This window comes from Narcine bancroftii, chromosome 4, assembly GCF_036971445.1.
Source record: "Narcine bancroftii isolate sNarBan1 chromosome 4, sNarBan1.hap1, whole genome shotgun sequence".
Lineage (NCBI taxonomy): Eukaryota > Metazoa > Chordata > Chondrichthyes > Torpediniformes > Narcinidae > Narcine > Narcine bancroftii.
In genome coordinates this window covers 222,931,473-222,949,276 of record NC_091472.1, presented here as the reverse complement: position 1 = coordinate 222,949,276, position 17,804 = coordinate 222,931,473, and the positions used below count along the sequence as shown (strand labels likewise).

At 40.8% G+C, this 17,804-nt stretch overlaps 1 protein-coding gene and 1 long non-coding RNA gene across 2 annotated transcripts in view; one reads left to right on the top strand and one right to left on the bottom strand.

Moving 5' to 3' along the window:
- pcnt (pericentrin) overlaps nt 1-17,804 on the bottom strand; it is a 239,082-nt gene that overhangs the window by 62,390 nt on the left and 158,888 nt on the right. Inside the window, exons 41-45 of the mRNA XM_069934046.1 lie at nt 15,665-15,832; nt 12,505-12,700; nt 7,799-8,021; nt 6,558-6,708; nt 2,695-3,402 (exon numbers count right to left, since the gene is read on the bottom strand). Of these exons, the coding sequence (XP_069790147.1) occupies nt 2,695-3,402; nt 6,558-6,708; nt 7,799-8,021; nt 12,505-12,700; nt 15,665-15,832 (1,446 nt within the window). The remainder of the gene's footprint in view (nt 1-2,694; nt 3,403-6,557; nt 6,709-7,798; nt 8,022-12,504; nt 12,701-15,664; nt 15,833-17,804) is intronic.
- Nucleotides 14,096-16,699, top strand: LOC138761624 (uncharacterized). Its single transcript, XR_011356398.1, has 2 exons — nt 14,096-14,305; nt 16,604-16,699. It is a non-coding gene; the product is annotated as an uncharacterized lncRNA (long non-coding RNA).

Here is a 17,804-nt window from a genome sequence, read left to right as displayed (position 1 = left end):
GGATGAAGCGCAAAAAAGATTTATTATGATAGCCTTAGCTGTAGCAAAAAAATGTATAATGTCAACTTGGAAATCAGAAGAGAGCCTGAGAGTACAGCAATGGTACATGGAAATGAATAAATGTATACCATTGGAAAAAATAACATATAATTTTAAAAATAAAGTCACATTATTTGAACAAATTTGGGAAACGTATATGGAACCCATAGAGTGGGCCTACCAAGGCACCCCTAAAGTGATAGAATGAGAAGAAGACAAAATGAACTGACCCAGTGTGTAAAAGTAGATGACACAATTTTCTTGTTTATTTTCATTGTGATGACATTGTTTAATGGTTTTATTGTATATGTTGAAGATTTAATGGGTTTGGAGGGGGGTGGGAAGGAGGGAGGGAGGGAGGGAAGGGAAGGGAGGAGGGAAAAAAGGGGAGAAAATGACACTGTATATTCAAGAGGGAAATGTTTGTGTGTATTTTGATTAATACGGTTCATAGTGTGAAAAATAATATATATTTTTTTAAAACCTTCGTTTCATCATGTGAATGTCGCTCCCTCCAAAAGCAGTGTGCCCTCATACCATTCCAATGTAGCGGCTGCGTCACACTGATATAAACATCTCCTTTCATCGCCAAAGAACAATGTACAATAGTTGGAAAAATTATGGGAAGATCTAAATCAGATATTAAATAAAATCATAGATGCTTGAATCATGGTAAACAAAGAGAAGAAAGAGGGACTCGGTGGGTCATGCCGCATCCTTGGAGAGATATAGTCAGTGAATGTTTCAGGTCAGGGTATTTAATTGAGACTAAAGTGGAATAGGAAGGGGGAGGGAGGAACTGAGGAAAGGCCCAGAGGTGGTAGGACCAATGAAGGGGAAGATGTGGAGAGAATGGAAGGGGAGACCATGAGAGGGACATGAAAAAGGTAGAAGTGAACCAGCTAAAGGACAGATGGAAACAGTGGGGGTGAGGTTACCTAATCTTGGAAAGCCCAACATTCACAACCTAGGAGGAATATAATATGCAGCATGGGAAACTTGGGTCTTGTAGATTCGAAATGGGCCTGCCTAAAGAATATAGAGGCTGGTAGTAGATGGGAACATATTCTGTGTGGAGGTCGGTGGCTAGTGGTGTTCTGCAGGGATCTGTTTTGGAGCCTCCACTCTGTGATTTTTCCAAATGACTTGGATGAGAAAGCAGGGGGATGGGTCAGTAACTTTTCAGATGGCATGAAGATTGGAGGTGTTGTGGATAGTGCAGGTTTGTCATAGATAACAGGAGGATATTAACAGGAAGCAGAGTTGGTTGGAAAAGTCGCAGATGCAGTTCAATCTGGATAAGTGTGATGCATTTTGGAGGTCAAACTTGAAGATAGAGTACATGGTTAGTGGCAGGATTCTTAACAGTGTGGAAGAACGGAGAGGTGTTGGGGTCCAAATGCATAGATCTCTCAAGGTTGCCATGCAGGTTGATAGGGCTGTTATGAAGGCTTATGTATGCTGGCCTTCATTAGTCAGGGGATCGAGTTTGAGTCATGAGGTAATGTTACACTCTATAAAACTCTGATTAGACCACATTTGGAATATCATGTTCAGTTCTGGTCACTTCATTACATGAAAGATGTGAAAACTATGGAGTGGATGCAGAGGAGATTTACCAGGATGTGGTCTGGATTGGAGAACATGTCTTATAAGACAAGGATGACAGAGCTAGGGCTATTTTCTTTGAAGCGGAGAAGGATGAGAGTAGGAGGCTTAGATGGGGTGGACAGCCAGCACCTTTATCCTGGCGTGAGACTTGCAAACACAGGAAGATATCTGTGTACGGTGAGTGGAGTAAAAGTTTAGAGTTGATGTCAAGGATAAGTTTTTTTTTTACACAGAGAGTAGTGAGTGCTTGGAATGCATTGCCAGGGATGGTAGTGGTGCAGGCTAGTACAATAGGGCTATTTAAAAGACTCTTACACAGGCACGTGGATGCAAGAAAAATAGAGGGTTATGAGATAGGGAAGTGTTAGTTAGTTGGGGCTTTCTCAGTAAGTGTAGTCATAATACATCTTTGAGCCTTAAGCATATACTCGCCAGAAATGTAACAGAATATATCACAGCTATTGTTAAGTACACCCACAATACTATTGCCTGAAGACATGTGCATCAACATGTGTTCAATCTATATCAATGTAATGCACACCATCTGTACATGGGATCTGCTTTTATAGCCTGTCTTCATCTATCCTGACTAAACATGCCCAGGCCAAAGACAATATTTGCTTAGCACCTGCACTGAGTGCAGGCCCAGGCCTGCTTGGAGTGACCAAAACAGCTTAAAATATGACAGGAAATCAGAAAAATAGGTTATATCTAAAAAACAGTATGAGATAGAAAAATTCTAAGGTGATTTTTGTGATCAGCAGCCCAAAATCCATAAAATATACCCAAAAGTGTTCAGGAAGTAAAATCTTCATTGTCCAGTATTATTGTCCATTGTCCATTCCATCTCTGCAACCTCATGTAACACTGTGCATCTTTATTTTTGATGGATATACCAGTAGCACCAGTTTTTGCACGTTACAAGTAACAGATGAGCTTTTTTTAAAATAGTATCGTAACTGAAAATATTATCCAATGTTAAGTTTTGAATTAAATTTTAACATTATGTGCTTTGTTCCAGTGATTGATAGATTTATTGCTTACCATTCTGTCTTTCAGCATCTCTTGTTCTTTTGCATGGTCAGCCAACTCTTGCTGTTCCTGCCTCCTCTCACGATCTCTTCGATCATCCTTCGATCGCTCTTTCTCTTTGACTGCCAGAATGTTAGCCTGAAGCCTCTCGCGCTCGGTTTGCAGACGAAGGCTATGCTGCCGTTCAGACTCCAGCAGGCGGTTCAGCTCCTGAACTTGAGACTGAACAGACTCCAGCATCAGTCTCAATTTAGAGCTGACATCCCGTTCCTTCTGATTTTCTTGCCGGGATAGTTGGATTTCATCTTCTAGGTTTTGCTTTGCTGAAATAGCTTGCATTTGTGTTTTCTCAACCATTGTTGCTAGTTCAACAGTCCTCTTCCTTTCTTTCTCCAGCTGATTCTGCAATTCCTTAATAAAAGCACGTTCCTGAGTCACAGTTTCATCATGGCGAACATTCACAAGCTGATATAGCTTTTCGGACCGAGCGCGCTCATGATCCAAGGATTTGCTCAATTCTGTCAAACGACTTTTCTCCATTTTCAGTAGTTCTTGCATCTCTGCCAGCTTCCTGCGCTCCTGCAACAGCAATGATTCGCTGTTCAATAACTTGGCTTCGATATCTTTATGGCTGTTCTTATTCTTTGCCCTCTCCTTCTCGAAGGCAGCAGACAATTGGTGGTTGTGTGCTTGTTGTTCCTCCAGAGCCTTCTGCAGTTCCTAAGAAAAACACCAACAGTTCTTACATTGTCCCATACTTTTCAGCATCCTTACTCCACAAGAATACAAAGGTTTCTTCAAATCTTGTACAATTATCCCATCACAAAAATCCAAGATACAACCAACAATGATTTTTAAATTCTAACTTGCCAATTTTAGTTCAGTTTATTGTCATCTGATTGCACAAGTGCAACCCAATGAAACACTGTTCTCCGGTCCTCAGCACAAAACACGCACATAACCAGATATAACACACATGCAAGGAAATATTTTTACTCCAGTGACTGGGAAATGGCAGCCATATAAGGCAACTAGGTGTATAAGATGACCCCAGAATTTCCACTTAATATGTAGGTTTTGAGCTGTTTAAGACTATTCCAAGTCTGGAACTAACTGCAGAGAGCTTTTACTGCCCCAATAGTCCTTCATCAACCATTCAAAGGACCAGTGGAATGATGCTGTTAACACACTATTAAGCAACACAGTCTTGGTTATTTAAAATTTAGCCAATTAATTTCAAGTAATGGCAAAATACTATCAATTCCCATAATATGCATTAAACGTTCCCAGCTGGGAACACTAGTAACAGCTAAGTAAACACTAGTCACTTAGGCATTGGTTCTTTTGCTGGAACAAACATGGGGTCAAGTATAATTTTACCATTTACTTGAAATTGATTTACTTATGTTTCATATTATACTGTAATATATTAGAAATGTTGACATGAAGCACACTTCAGGAACTTTAAAAGTACCGGTAACTGGTCATTGCGAGATTTATTGAGATTGGCCTGATGAGACATGTCAACAGACCCTGGCTGATTTTTACTATTTGTCAACTGTTGCAAATGTGCTGTTATTTAAAGGTATATTAGATGGGTTGATTGTTTTAATATAACATAACTATTAATCCAGCTTCCCAAAAGCAAGTTTCAGTAGAAAAATATGTAGTGGTAGGACTGTAGGAGTTATGCAGGTGTTTTATGCTGGCAACCATTGCCATGGGGGACACTCTAAACACAGGATATTAAGGTTTGGATTTTATACTTGGCGTATAAGACAGCCCCTGGTTTTGGGGTGAAATTTTAAGGTTCAAATTCCGTCTTATTCGCCGACGTATACTGTATGTATGTCAAGCCCATTTTAATCAAACCTGTCAACCCAATCAGTTTCCTGACATTTTCTGTCACTGAATAACTGAGGTAAAGAGTATAAGAAGCAGTGCTGTCATTAAAGCACCTCTCAGGACAAAATGTGTGGGGCAATGCTGCTGCCTCTCAGACCTCGTGACCTCCTGGCCTCTGTTGCTGCTGCTGTGGAACTCGTGTGTTCTTTCTAGGTCGATGTGAGTTCCTTCTGGGCATTCCCTGTTCCTCCTACATGCAAGGTGATTGGTCAATTTGCCTTAGTAAATTGTCCCCAGTGTATAGCTGCATGGTGTTACCTTGTGTTGGGGAGTTGTCGATGAATCCAACAGGAGTATGTGCGGCTACAGAAGCTGTGGGAACGCTGGAGTTGAATCCGCAGACACTCAGTGACTCTGAAGGGACTCCCTTTTGCTTCTCTTTCCCTTATTGTAAAAGTGCTGGGCAACACTACTGGGAGCTCATTGTCTGCCTTACAGCAGGCAGAAGGCAATTTCTTATAATATTCCATGTTCTCTACCCTTTCATGACAATAAAGGAATCCTGAATGATAAGGTAATTACGAAGATTTAAAGATTTTAGTTTGGCCTTCATTAGTCAGGGGATTAAGTTCGAGCCGTGAGGTAGCGTTGCCGCTCTGTAAAACTCTGGTTTTTGTGTTCAGTCCTGGCCACCTCATTATAGGAAGGATGTGGAAGCTTTAGAAAGGGTGCAGAGATTTACCAGGATGCTGCCTGGATTGGAGAACAATAAGCGTGTTTCTCTTTGGAGAAACAGAGGATGAGAGACGACAATATAAGTCATGCACAAGATTATGAGAGGCAGCCAGCACCTTTTTCCACAGCATGACAATGGCCAATATGAGAGGACATCTGTTTAAGGTGGGTGGAGGAAATTTAGGTTATATGTTAACACAGAGAATGGCGGGTGGATGGAATGCATTGCTGGGGGTGGTGGTTGAGGTTGGTACAATGGGTACATTTAAAAGACTCTTTGACAGGCACATGGATGTTAGAATAAATAGAAGGTTATGGGCTGTGAGGTTGGAAAGGGCTAGAATTGTTATGGAGTCAGTTTGTATAGGTCAGCACAACATTGTGGGCTGCAGGCCCCATACTGTGTTGCAATGTTCTGTTTAATTTTTAAATTTAGAGATTTACCACGGTAACAGGCCCTCTGGCCTATGAGTCCATGCCATCCAATTACACACCAAATGTGATTTTGGATGATGGGAGGAAACCAGAGCATGCAGAGGAAACCCACGCAGATCACAAGGAGAATGTACAAACTCCTTACAGAGAGCTCCAGAATCGGACCCTACACTGGAACTGTAATACCGTTGCATTAAGTGTCCCACCTGAAATGTTGTTCCTCAGATTTATATTTGGCCTCACCCTGGCAATGGACGAGACCATATGGCAATGGTGATAGAATTAAAATGGCTGTCAACCAAGAGTTCCAGTTTGCAGAGAACTACTGCTCGATGAAGTGGGCGCCTAACCTGAGTTTGGTCTCACCATTCTAGAGGAGAAGCCACATTGAGTGCACCAAGTGCAGTCGACAAGGTGCATGTGTAACTCTGCCTCACCTGGGAGGTTTATGTCCAACATGGAGGTGAATAGGAGGGATGCAGGGACAAAGGAAAATTATTCTGATTGTTTATATGTCCCTACATGATCAAATGGTGCATCGTGATACGTCAAGTCAAAATGGCACCAGTGGTCAAATATAAAAATCTGTTTGATGGGAACAGATTGGGAGTAAGCTACTCTGGAGACACTGTCGAGAAAGATGACAATCAAAAACCTGACAAGTTCAACATTTTGATCAAGAAGGAACATGGTCTCCATTCAATGACTGTGTTTCAGTCCTGCAAGGTCATGCAGTTTTTTTAAATATTTCTACTTAATCTTACATATTTAAGAGGCATTGAAAAAGACTGTTGACACTGGTATCAGTGTGTGAACATGTTTTACAGCTGCAGGGAGAAGACTGTAATGAGCACATTTACCTGATGAGCCAGCCGTTCCTGTTCTTTGTGCTCTCTGTGATATAACTGCTCCTTCTCCACCACGTTCTGTAACTGCTGCACCTTTTGCCGTTCCTGATCATATGCCTTTGCTGAAGTTAACAATTCATTTTCTTTAGCATTCAATTCTCCCCTAGAGCAGATAGAAGGACAGATACAAGAGATGGGGGCTGAGGAACATTATTTGTAGAAGATGAGAATAGGGAGCCACAAACAGTAAATCAAAAATTTTTTGTGAGCTGGACAAAATCATCCAATGTGAAAGGTATGATGGGAAATGGAACCTTACAGGGAGAGGCACAGGAGCACAGATCACCACATCAGGGGAAGGGGCATTCACAATCGTGGAATCCCAAGTCTGCCACAGACTAAAAATCTTACTCTTGAACTATGAAATCTCTGAGGGCCACAACTTCTTGGGTGGAGCACTGGAGATTGCCTCAGACTTCAATATGATGGGAAAAAAATATCTGTGATCCTCATTTACCCGAGATGCGAATAAAATATGTTGACCTTATTGTTAAATACATCAGGGGAAAATACAGTGATATCTATGTTTCTTCCAGAACCTAAAGGTGAAATAATGTAACAATGAGGAAAATGGATATGAGTGATTTTGCCATGAGCAGAAAAGCAGCAGATGAAATTCAAGCTGATTAAGTTGCAGGACAAGAAGTCAAAGACGTACCCCACAAATTGTATGATACTGCAGAGCAGAGAAACAGAATGCATATCTACAGTTCTCTCCTGGACATAGAGATTAGCAGAATATAAAGAGGACACTTTGCTACATCTTCAAGGTAGGTGGGCATTTATGAAGATGTTGCCAGGATTGATAAAATGTAGTTACAAACTATTGACTAAGGTGAGCTTATTCTTATTGCCAAGGAGGGCAGTCTACTTGAACAACTAAAAAGATGAACAGCTCACATGGATAATCATCTATTTCTGGTCTTGCCTGAAAATTTAAATCTTATAAAGACAGTTAGAAAATTGTAAGTCAACTAAAACCGATTTGAATATTTTACCAATGCACAGGTTACTGTAAAAGACATTTATCCTCAAAAGAAAAAAACTCAGTTTGTTCTTTACATTACTCTCAAGAATCAGCAGTGAATCTCTTGATGACCTTTGCAAGTGAGACCAAATCCCATTTTATCTGATTCACTCTGTTTATGCTGCTTTGTGATTGTGGCCACAACACCACGGACAAGATAACAAACCTGAGTTTCTGGAGGTTTTGCTGCAATTCGTGGCGAGTCTGTAATGAAGCCTCCAGTTCAGATGTGACCTCAGACAGGTCTGACTTCAGCTCTGACACTGTAGCTTGTTCGGTTTGCAACTGCTGGCGGAGCTCAGCTGATCGATCCTGTTCTGCTCTTAAGGAGGTCTGCATGTCATTTGCTATGATCTGTTCTTGCTGAAGTTTGTATTCCATCAACTCTACTGCAGTGGACAAAACAAACATACCAAGAAAAGTTTCACGTGAAGTTTGTGCACAACTTTGAGACTGCTATAACAAATCACATTATTACTTTTTCAACAGACCCTCATTTTCTACACAACGTGAACAGTTTAAAGGTTGAGATTCTCCACAATCTCCAATTCCAAACAACCCTGCTCAAATGTTTCTCCCATGTCACTTTTGGGTTCTTTGACCTGAAAATTGTTACTGTGTGTGAGAGAAATTACTCTGAATATACTCTGATCTTTTGTAATTTTTAATACTTCTATCAAATCCATTCTCAATCTCCTTTGGTCTAAGAGAATAAGCGAATCCTCTCAGTTCATCTATTTAACTCTTGTGCAACTCTTTTCCATCCCCTCTAAAACCTTTGCATCATTCCTCAAGACCACTGATTTAATGAGGTTTATTATCTTCATTTCTCTCTTACTCTACACCTTTTTAAATCCCATTCTCAACATGTCCTGTCAACTTACATCGAACAGTACAGCACAGACTGTACCCCGCCGTAGATTCTCAAGGTGGGACAAAGGAATATTTTGGGAAATAATTAAAAAGTTGGTTTGAAAAAATAAACTCATTATGTTGGTGTGAAAGATGTGACTTGGCAACACTGTCAGTTCAACACAATTGTGGTAACTTCCAAGTAAAATCAGCTTGTTCTTTTTATTTTCATAACATGTGTTTTTGCTCTTCTGATGTTTCTCTGTTGTTTCTTTTATTTTAACTGTTGTTATTCATGGCTAACATTAGAATTTTATTTTTTCTGACCGGTCTTATTATCAGCCATTCCAAATGATCTCATTGGTGACAAGGATTCCAAATTATCTCAACAGTAATGAGTGACACCTGTATCTGTATGTATTTTTGTGCACTAGCATATCAATGGGTGGGGGGGTGGGGGGGGAGGGCAGGGAGGGGTAGCCAAAATTTGAATAAAAATAGGGACCCCAGAAAGTAAAGCACAAGGCTAGCGCAGTTTTGATGCACTCTCTGCAAGAAAAAAATGTCAGAAATCGCACTAGTATTTTTTTTCTTTTTTTTTTTAGGGTCAGTCTTCTTCCTTTCATTTGATCATTACTTTTAATACATTTTTCAATTCTAAGGCATAATAAAATATTAATTAATCTGTTACAGGGAGCTTGCACTGTTGTATTAATCTGTTTCAGGGAGCTCATGTTGTTGTATATTCAAAAAGTGCAGACCAGGCAAAAAGGTTCGTCAATATTCAGTGGAGTTCGTGAAGTTTGGGGTTATACCTGCTGTACACAATGCCAACAGACTTTGACAATTGAATCAATCAAGGCAGGTGGTGTTGAAGCTCATTTGAGGGTAAAACATCCTCATCATGTCAATTTGAAATTGGAATATTTTAAATCACTTCATTATTCGCTGCACAAACTACAGCCCTGAATTGTACCCTTGAAGCTATCTATGAAATTTCTCTGCTGTAGCAAAACATGGGAAGAATCATTTGATTGGGGAGGAACTGATTAAACCCAGAATATCATTGTTTCTCAAAACAGTTCTGCAAAAGGATGACAAAGATGTCTGAGCAATGCCATTGAGTAACAGTACCAAAAGGAAATATTGTATCTTGTGCTGCAGATGGTCCACCTGCTATGATGGGTTAAAAAACAGGATGTTTAAAATTAATGAAGGATGAAAATCCAAACACATTGGTTGTGCATTGTGTTATCCACCGAGAAAACTTAGTTGCCGAGAAGGTTTCCCCTGATCTACACAAGATACTGCATTCCGCGATCAAAACTAATGCCAAATGTGAATGTCTGTTTAATCAGTTTTGTGTTAGTAAAATGCAGAACTGTGAGATTATTGCTTCACACTGAAGAAAGGTGGTTGTTAAAGGGAAATTGCTTCAGAAGGTTTATGTAACTGTTTGATCTCCTCAGTGAGTTTTTGAAGGAAAAACCTGAAATGAAACTCTTGCTAACAACAGATAGCAAAGTTTATGTGAGTTACTTGACATAAATTTTTGAGAAACTAAGTACATTGAACAAGTAACTCCAAGTAGCAAATAAGATGCTTGTTGATGCAAAAACAAAGATATTTGGAGTCATGACACTTCTAAAATTATGCCAAAGTAATATTTCTGTAAGAAATTTCAGTCAATTCTATTGGTTGAATAAGTTTGAGGTAACTAATACTGCTACAAACGTCATTGTTGACCATTTGAAAATGTTGGTTACCGACTTCAATGATAGATTTTGTGATTTAACAGCAATGGATTTCTCCTCTTGGTTAATTCAGTCATTGCTGGTGGACTTATCTGAGGTTCCAGTGCAATATCAAGAGGAGTTATCTGAGTTGCAATATGATGAATCTGTGAAAACTTTGTTCAAAGTGAAAGGAACCATGAGATGGCTGTCTCTTCTTCTTTGGCTTGGCTTCGCGAACGAAGATTTATGGAGGGGTAATGTCCACGTCAGCTGCAGGCTCGTTTGTGGCTGACAAGTCCGATGCGGGACAGGCAGACACGGTTGCAGCGTTTGCAAGGGAAAATTGGTTGGTTGGGGTTGGGTGTTGGGTTTTTCCTCCTTTGTCTTTTGTCAGTGAGGTGGGCTCTACAGTCTTCTTCAAAGGATGTTGCTGCCCGCCGAACTGTGAGGCGCCAAGATGCACGGTTTGAGGCGATATCAGCCCACTGGCGGTGGTCAATGTGGGAGCTCTGCGCAGAACAGCGGCTTGTCATTACAAACACCCTTTTTCAGCAGAGGGACAGCCTGAAGACTACCTGGATGCATCCCCGATCCAAACACTGGCACTTCCTGGACTACGTCCTGGTGTGAGAAAGAGACAAACGAGATGTGCTCCACACCAGGGTCATGTCCAGCGCGGAATGCCACACTGACCACCGGCTTGTTCGCTGCAAGCTCAACCTTCATAGATGGCTGTCTAACGATATTGAAAATACCCAAACTCGTCTTCTTTATCAAGGGAACTATTGATACATTTTTCATTGTCTTATTTAGCAGAATGTGGCTTCAGTGCTGTTAGTGGTTTGCTATAAGTTAAGAGAAACTGACTGGAAATTACAAAACCTGGAGATTTAAGGTTGAAACTAACAAAATTAGTCTCTCGAATCAAAAAAATCTGCAGCTATCGTCAGGGGCAAGGTTCCCACTGAAGTGACGATTGTTGATGTGTGTTTGAGATGGTTGACATATTGAAGTAGTAGTTGAATATGAAATATGTTCACGTATTCCCAACCTTAACTGCATTGAAATACACTTGGAGTAAATGATTTAATTAAAACTTCTTTTGAATATTTAACTTTTTTCCAGCAATGGTGGGCCATGTTTTTTTGAAAAATTAAAGTGGAGCCTAGGGCAAAAAAGGTTGAGAACCACTGATCTAGCCCTTCCAAACTTCACAGCTCATAACTCTCTATTTTTCTTACATTAATGTGCTTATCTAAGTGTCTCTTAAATGTCCCTATTGCACCACATCATTCCCAGCACTGCATTCCAAGAACCCATCATTCTCTGTGTAAAACACCTACCTCTGACATCTCCCCTAAGCTTTTATTTACTCACCTTAAAAAGATGTTCTCTGGTATTGCCAGGGAGAAAGGTGCTGGCTATGCATTTTATGTATATATTTACAGTACCCTATTCTTGAACCCGCTTCTGGTGTGTTTGCTCATTTTTATAATCTCTCCTCATTCTTTCTGTTAAAATGCTGCATTATTCCACCTTTGGGTTTGTTTGCACTGTGCCCATTCCACCAACCCACGTCCTTGGAGCCTATTACCAGTTCTCTTCCCCTTACTGCACTATTACCCCAAGATTCAGGTCATGTCGAATTTTGATTCAGGCTTGCTGCAAAAAGGAAAACCAGGTTAGTTTGAGGATGAAAGGTTCCTTTTCCTAAAGGACAAGGCAAAGTAATTTGGCTTTGAGTAGTTTGACATCTGCTTGCTTACTTTTAGTGATATCAATTTGCTTATAGAGCCAAACCCCAGTATTTGGCACCTATGAGAATTGTTAGATGCCAGATAAGTGAATTTTCTGGTTGCTTGAGACTGCGTGCTGAGTGAGTGGCGAAATGACTGCTAAACGCACCAATTTTAAACTTTTGTATTTTTACCTATTTATTTCTGTGAGTTTTGAAGCCAGTTTCTTGAAATCTGGATAACAGGGATTTTACTGTATTCAGGTTCTAAAAATCTGCATTCTCAGAGAATGGACTGGTTTCCTTTGCCAGCTCTATGTATACTATTGTAGTTGGTGTATCTTGTGTACTTGTATGGCTATTGCAAATTGGAATTTCGATGCATGTGTATATTGTACTTAAGGATACAAGAATAAACTTATTGTTAAACACTTTTCTCTTTCTCATACATTCTGAAGAGTAATCAAATTCAGAGGACTGTTCTTTTCTCAATGACTGCTTAATGTGAAGGTTTGCAAAAATGTGGGATGCTCACACTGGATACAATACCTTGCCTCCGAAGTGGCCGCTCCTGCTTTTTGGCCTGTTCCTCTGCCCCAGTGAGGGTATCCTGCAGCAGCTGCAGCTTCTCCTGCTGCTGTAGGTGTGCAATGCGGAGCTGTGAGCGGAGGTCCTGCACCTCTGACAACAAGCTGCTTCTGTCCACAGATAACAGGTCTTCCAGGGCAGTCTGTTGCTGCTTTTCCTAAACAGTGAAAGTAAAGGGGCAGAAATAGAGATGGCGAGTCCATTACATTCCTTGAACATAGCGACTGATCCTTTGAGAGCAGATTGAGAAAGCATTAATACCTGTAATTATTCTATAGTTTGGGTGACATGCAAGGTTTTCTAAAGATTGCACATGCTTAGAAAATCCTGTCACAGAAACTCATCAAGGCTCCCTTCCCCATATACCTACTTTTTCTATTGACAAATTTTCCTGACTGCATCAACCAAAAAAAAAAGTTTGAATGTCACTGTAATAACATATGTGCACTGTATTGTAAAATTTTCTACAAATCATAAACATGACACAACACAGAAACAAACTATTCAGCCCATCAAGCCATGCCAACCATCAAATACCATTGATACTGATTCTATTTTATTCTCCTGTATTCCTGTTAACTTTGCCAGGTTCTATGACCTATCCACATGCTGGTGGTAATTTACTACATGGATTAACCTACCAAATGGCACATCTCTTGGATCTGGGAACAAACAAGCACTCATGGGAAATACTCAAAGTTAATGGAGAACAAGTAAACTACCCAGGATTGGAGGTCATGATTGAATTTGGGTTGGTTATTTGGGAATAAGACACAGTGAATCCCATGGACCAAATGGTTTGCATCCTAGAGGTTTACAGGAAGCAAATGAGAACACCATCAACAAGCCTCAACTAGAATCACCCAAGTTCTTCAACTATATAAAAAAAATCAGAAAACTCTGCACGTCTCTTCACTATTTAACTCGAGAGGAGAAAAAAAACCAAGGAAACTTAATTCCACAGATGGAAGAGAGAGAAGCTGCGCTAGTAAACATCCAAGACTAATGACACAAAAAAAAAGAGGACTTTGGAGCAAGTCAAGTACAAGAACATAGTAGAATCCCAAGTATTCTGGCAGATTTATATATACTAAAATTCAAAATGCTGCCAGAAGATATCAACCCTTTTTGCATTAATTTGTGGACTACAAGTTGGCTACAATAAAAGATGGATCAAAACCTTGCAGTTTCCTGACATTTGGATTGGGGACCCATCACTTGAATGTTGTCTGACCAAAAAGGTTTTCTTTAAGCTGTCTGGGCAATACTCACCTCACTGCATTCTCCATCATCCAGGTCTTTGTAATAGGCAGGGAGGGCATCATTACTGTAGGAAACCTTGACTTTTGAATCTTTCCACTGCTGCTCAACCCACTCTTCTACAATATCCTGTTTATGATTTTTCATTGTTCTCATTTTTCCTACTTTACCCTGATTTCCTTTACTATTTATGATCAGCAGGGTACAGTGAAGTACACACAACCTCTGTGACATCATAACGACAAGGTAACAACACAAGACTGCCTCAACTTTCTTAGGTTAAATAAAACTGCTTCATTTTTGAAATTAACTGTAATTGTTAAAAGCCATGGAAATATAAAGTTAATCTAATGCTATTGTAGAAATTACAGTTTATGAGATTTTAATGGTTCCCAGCCATTATATTAGAGTTCAATGAAGGTGAAATCAAATCCAGGGAGTGAATTTCTTTTGACAGTTCTCCCACTTTGCCAATGTAACGACGACAGAAATGCAATTACAGGTACACAATCCTTTATCTGGAACCCTTGGGGAGACAGTGTGTTCCAAATTTCAGATTTTTCTGGATTTCGGAAAGCCAGATTAAACCCTCCCAAATTGTGCTGCCGTATCCCCCCACCCCTCGCCCGCCCGACTCGCACTACTGTTCCCCCCCTCTCGCCCGCCCGACTCACAGTGCCAGTCTCCCCCCTTGCCCACCCGACTCGCACTGCCGGTCTCCCCCTCTCGCCCGCCCAATTCGCGCTGCCAGTCTCCCCACCCCCTTTGCCCGCCCGACTTGTGCTGCCGGTCTCCCCCCTCACCTGCCCAACGAGCTGCCAGTCTCCTCCCCCCCCACCTTGCCCGCCCGACTTCTGCTGCTGGTCTCCCTCGCCTGCCCGACTCGCGCTGCCGGTTCCCCCCCCTCCCACCTGCCCAACTCCCACTGTCGGTTCCCCCCCCCACCTCACCTACCTGACTCGCACTGCCAGTCTCCTCCCCCCCATTGCCCGCCCGACTTGTGCTGCCGGTCTCCCCCCCCTCGCCTGCCCGACATGCTGCTAGTCTCCCCCTCCTTGCCTGCCTGACTCGTGCTACCGTCTCTCGCCCTCCTGACTCGCGTTGCCGGTCTCTCCCCCTCACCCGCCCGACTCGCGCTGCTGGTCTCTCGCCCGCCTGACTCACTCTGCCAGTCTCTCGCCCTCACCCGCCTGACTCGCGCTGCTGTCTCTCTCCCTACTTGCTGGATTTTGGAGCTTTTTGGATTTTAGATATCTGGATAAAGGATTGTGTACCTGTTTAATGAGTTTTTCAATAAAGTTACAACTACCTTGCAGATACACCTGGATGGAAAATCCTCTTTTATTAAACCCTCCTTCAAGGCTTAATTGAGAAAGTCTACATGATTGACCATGTTTCTATATTTATCTGATCTCAACCAAGACATGAAAATATATACTACAATATTTTTAATTGCTTAGGCACAAGCAGAAACTGCTCAGATTCCAAATTCATACTGGTCTGATGTTCGTGGGAGATTAATAGACAAGGATGCCTCTATTTTGGCAGCATTGATCAGTGGTCTTATAAGTCCATCTGGATTCAAATGTTTTGTATACAGATGTACAAAATGACAAGGGTGACAACTGATCAGTTTAACGCAAGGTTTAAAATCAGGCTTTAAAAATTAATCTGCTAGCTACCTTCATTACAGTGAATTCATTTTAAAGCACAACACCAATGACAACCTCATGTTTCTGCATCACCTTCAATTTACCGACCACTGTTGCCAAAATGTGTGTGCGTGCAAAAGGTGGGGTTGTAGAAAGCAACAAGGAACAAAAGAGAAAGAAAGAAAACACAAACATGACCTGGTATTTACCTGCTCTTTAAGCATGTGCTCAAACTTCTCAAACAGGGTGCTCTCTTCTGTCGACTGGTTCTGGATGTATGAACGCAATTCAGCCAAGAAAGACTTTTGTTCCTGATTGAGGACAGCCTGCACAGCCAGGAGAAAGTCCTTCCGCCAATCAATAATACTTGTAGAATCCTGTCAATGATAAAATCAATAGAGAAACGAGTCAAGGCTTCTGAAATCTAAGTAACTGTTCACCATAGATTCATGCTGAAGAATACGGAGGATAAATGATGTAAGGATAATGATGTTATTACAGAAAATGCTCATTATACCCAGGTCAAGCAGTATCAGTGGGAAGAAAAAATTATTTGCAATAATTCACAGCTCTTCAATTCTTTCCCACTTTATCTGTAGTATCAAGTGTGCAAAAGGAAAGTGCAAACCAAGTAAAAGGCTGCATGGAAAAAGTGATTAGACTAGACTAAAAGTGGAAGCTGAAAGATGCGTGAAGTCTGATGGTTGGAAAAATTTTAGACGCACACACAGCAAGAGCAAGACTGAATAGATAATAAATTGGTTAGAAATATAAACATTCAGTCTTCTACAATTTGTTTGCAAAATATAGTAATAAACCCTAGTATCAGGAATTCAAGAAACTAGCAGCCTCAAGCAACTGGCAAAAAACAAATCAAGGAAACCTTTGGTGAAGATGGGAGAAAGTATTCAGCCAGTGGAGTACCTTTGTGGTGCTTTGCTCGTAGTACCTCTTTGAAGTTTGAATAAACTTCTCTTTGAATAAAATAATGTCGCCCAGGATGAGGAGCTGGTTAATGCAGCTTGCTGTTGGGATAACTCTCTTAAAGTGTTTCTTTATCCCTGCTTAGTAAGTCAACCTGGTTAGCTTTATCTGTAAACTTGGGGAAGGGGGTTTAATTATCTATAATGTTATTGTTTGTCTTTCAGGTGGCTCCATGGAGGGGAAGGAACGTGCAGATGCAGCGACTGTTCAATGTTTTCAAAGAATGTGACTGAAAATAAAGTAAAATGCTTTAAGGTTTATATATTAATTATATGGATTTATTATATAAATGTTTGCATTGTGATGCTAGCGCAAAACAACGAATTTCGAGACAAGCTCATGACAATAAATTCTGAATCTGATATTCATTCAGAACTTGGTTCAATGTAAGTAGAGTACATTATTTTTGTCTTTGAAACTGTTTATTCTTAATGCAGGTATATTAGTTCAGCATTGTAAAACTAAGTCTCAAGCTACCGGAAAATACACTTAAATGGCATCCACCAATCCCTATAGGTGCTGGATAACAGGGGTTTTACTGTATACCAAGTTTGCAGATGGCACAAAAATTGGTGGAGTTGTCGAGAGGAAAGAAGGTTGTGTAAAGATACAGCGGGACATAGATCCGCTGGAAAGTTTGGTATCATGATGGCAAATTTAGTCCAGACAGACATGAGATAATGTACTTTGGGATGTCACATTCTAGTAGGACCTGTGGAGCAAATGGCAGGATGTGATAGCAACTGAGAGAACGCAGAACACGTTCACCAGGATGTTGCTTGGAATGGAGGACTGAAGTTACAATACGATTGGATACATTCAATATTCAGGATTATTTTATTGACATGTAATAAAACAGAAAATATAACATTTTTTAAAATTTCCTTTAGTCTATCAGAATACAGTAACATAAGAAATAGGAGCAGGAGTAGGAAATCCGACCTCTCAAGCCTGCTCTGCCATTCATTGAGATCATGGCTGATCTGATGATAAGCTCATCTCCACCGATCTGCCTTTCCCCATATCCAACCTTGACTGAAATATATTTACTGAGGTAGCCTCCACTGCTTCAATGGGCAGTGAATTCTATAGATTTACCACCCTTTGGGAAAAGTAGCTCCTCCTCATCTCCATTCTAAAACTACAACTCTACTACAATTCTGAATCTTGAGACTATGTCCGCTAGATCTAAACGAGAGAAAGACAGAGACAGGGAGAGACAGAGACGGAGACAGACAAAGACAGAGAGCTAGAGACAACAGGGAGAATTAGAGACAAAGAGTTAGAGACGACAGGGAGAGTTAGAGATAGAGACATAGAGACAGGGAGAGGTGGAGATGGAGGAAAAGACATAGGAGGAGATAG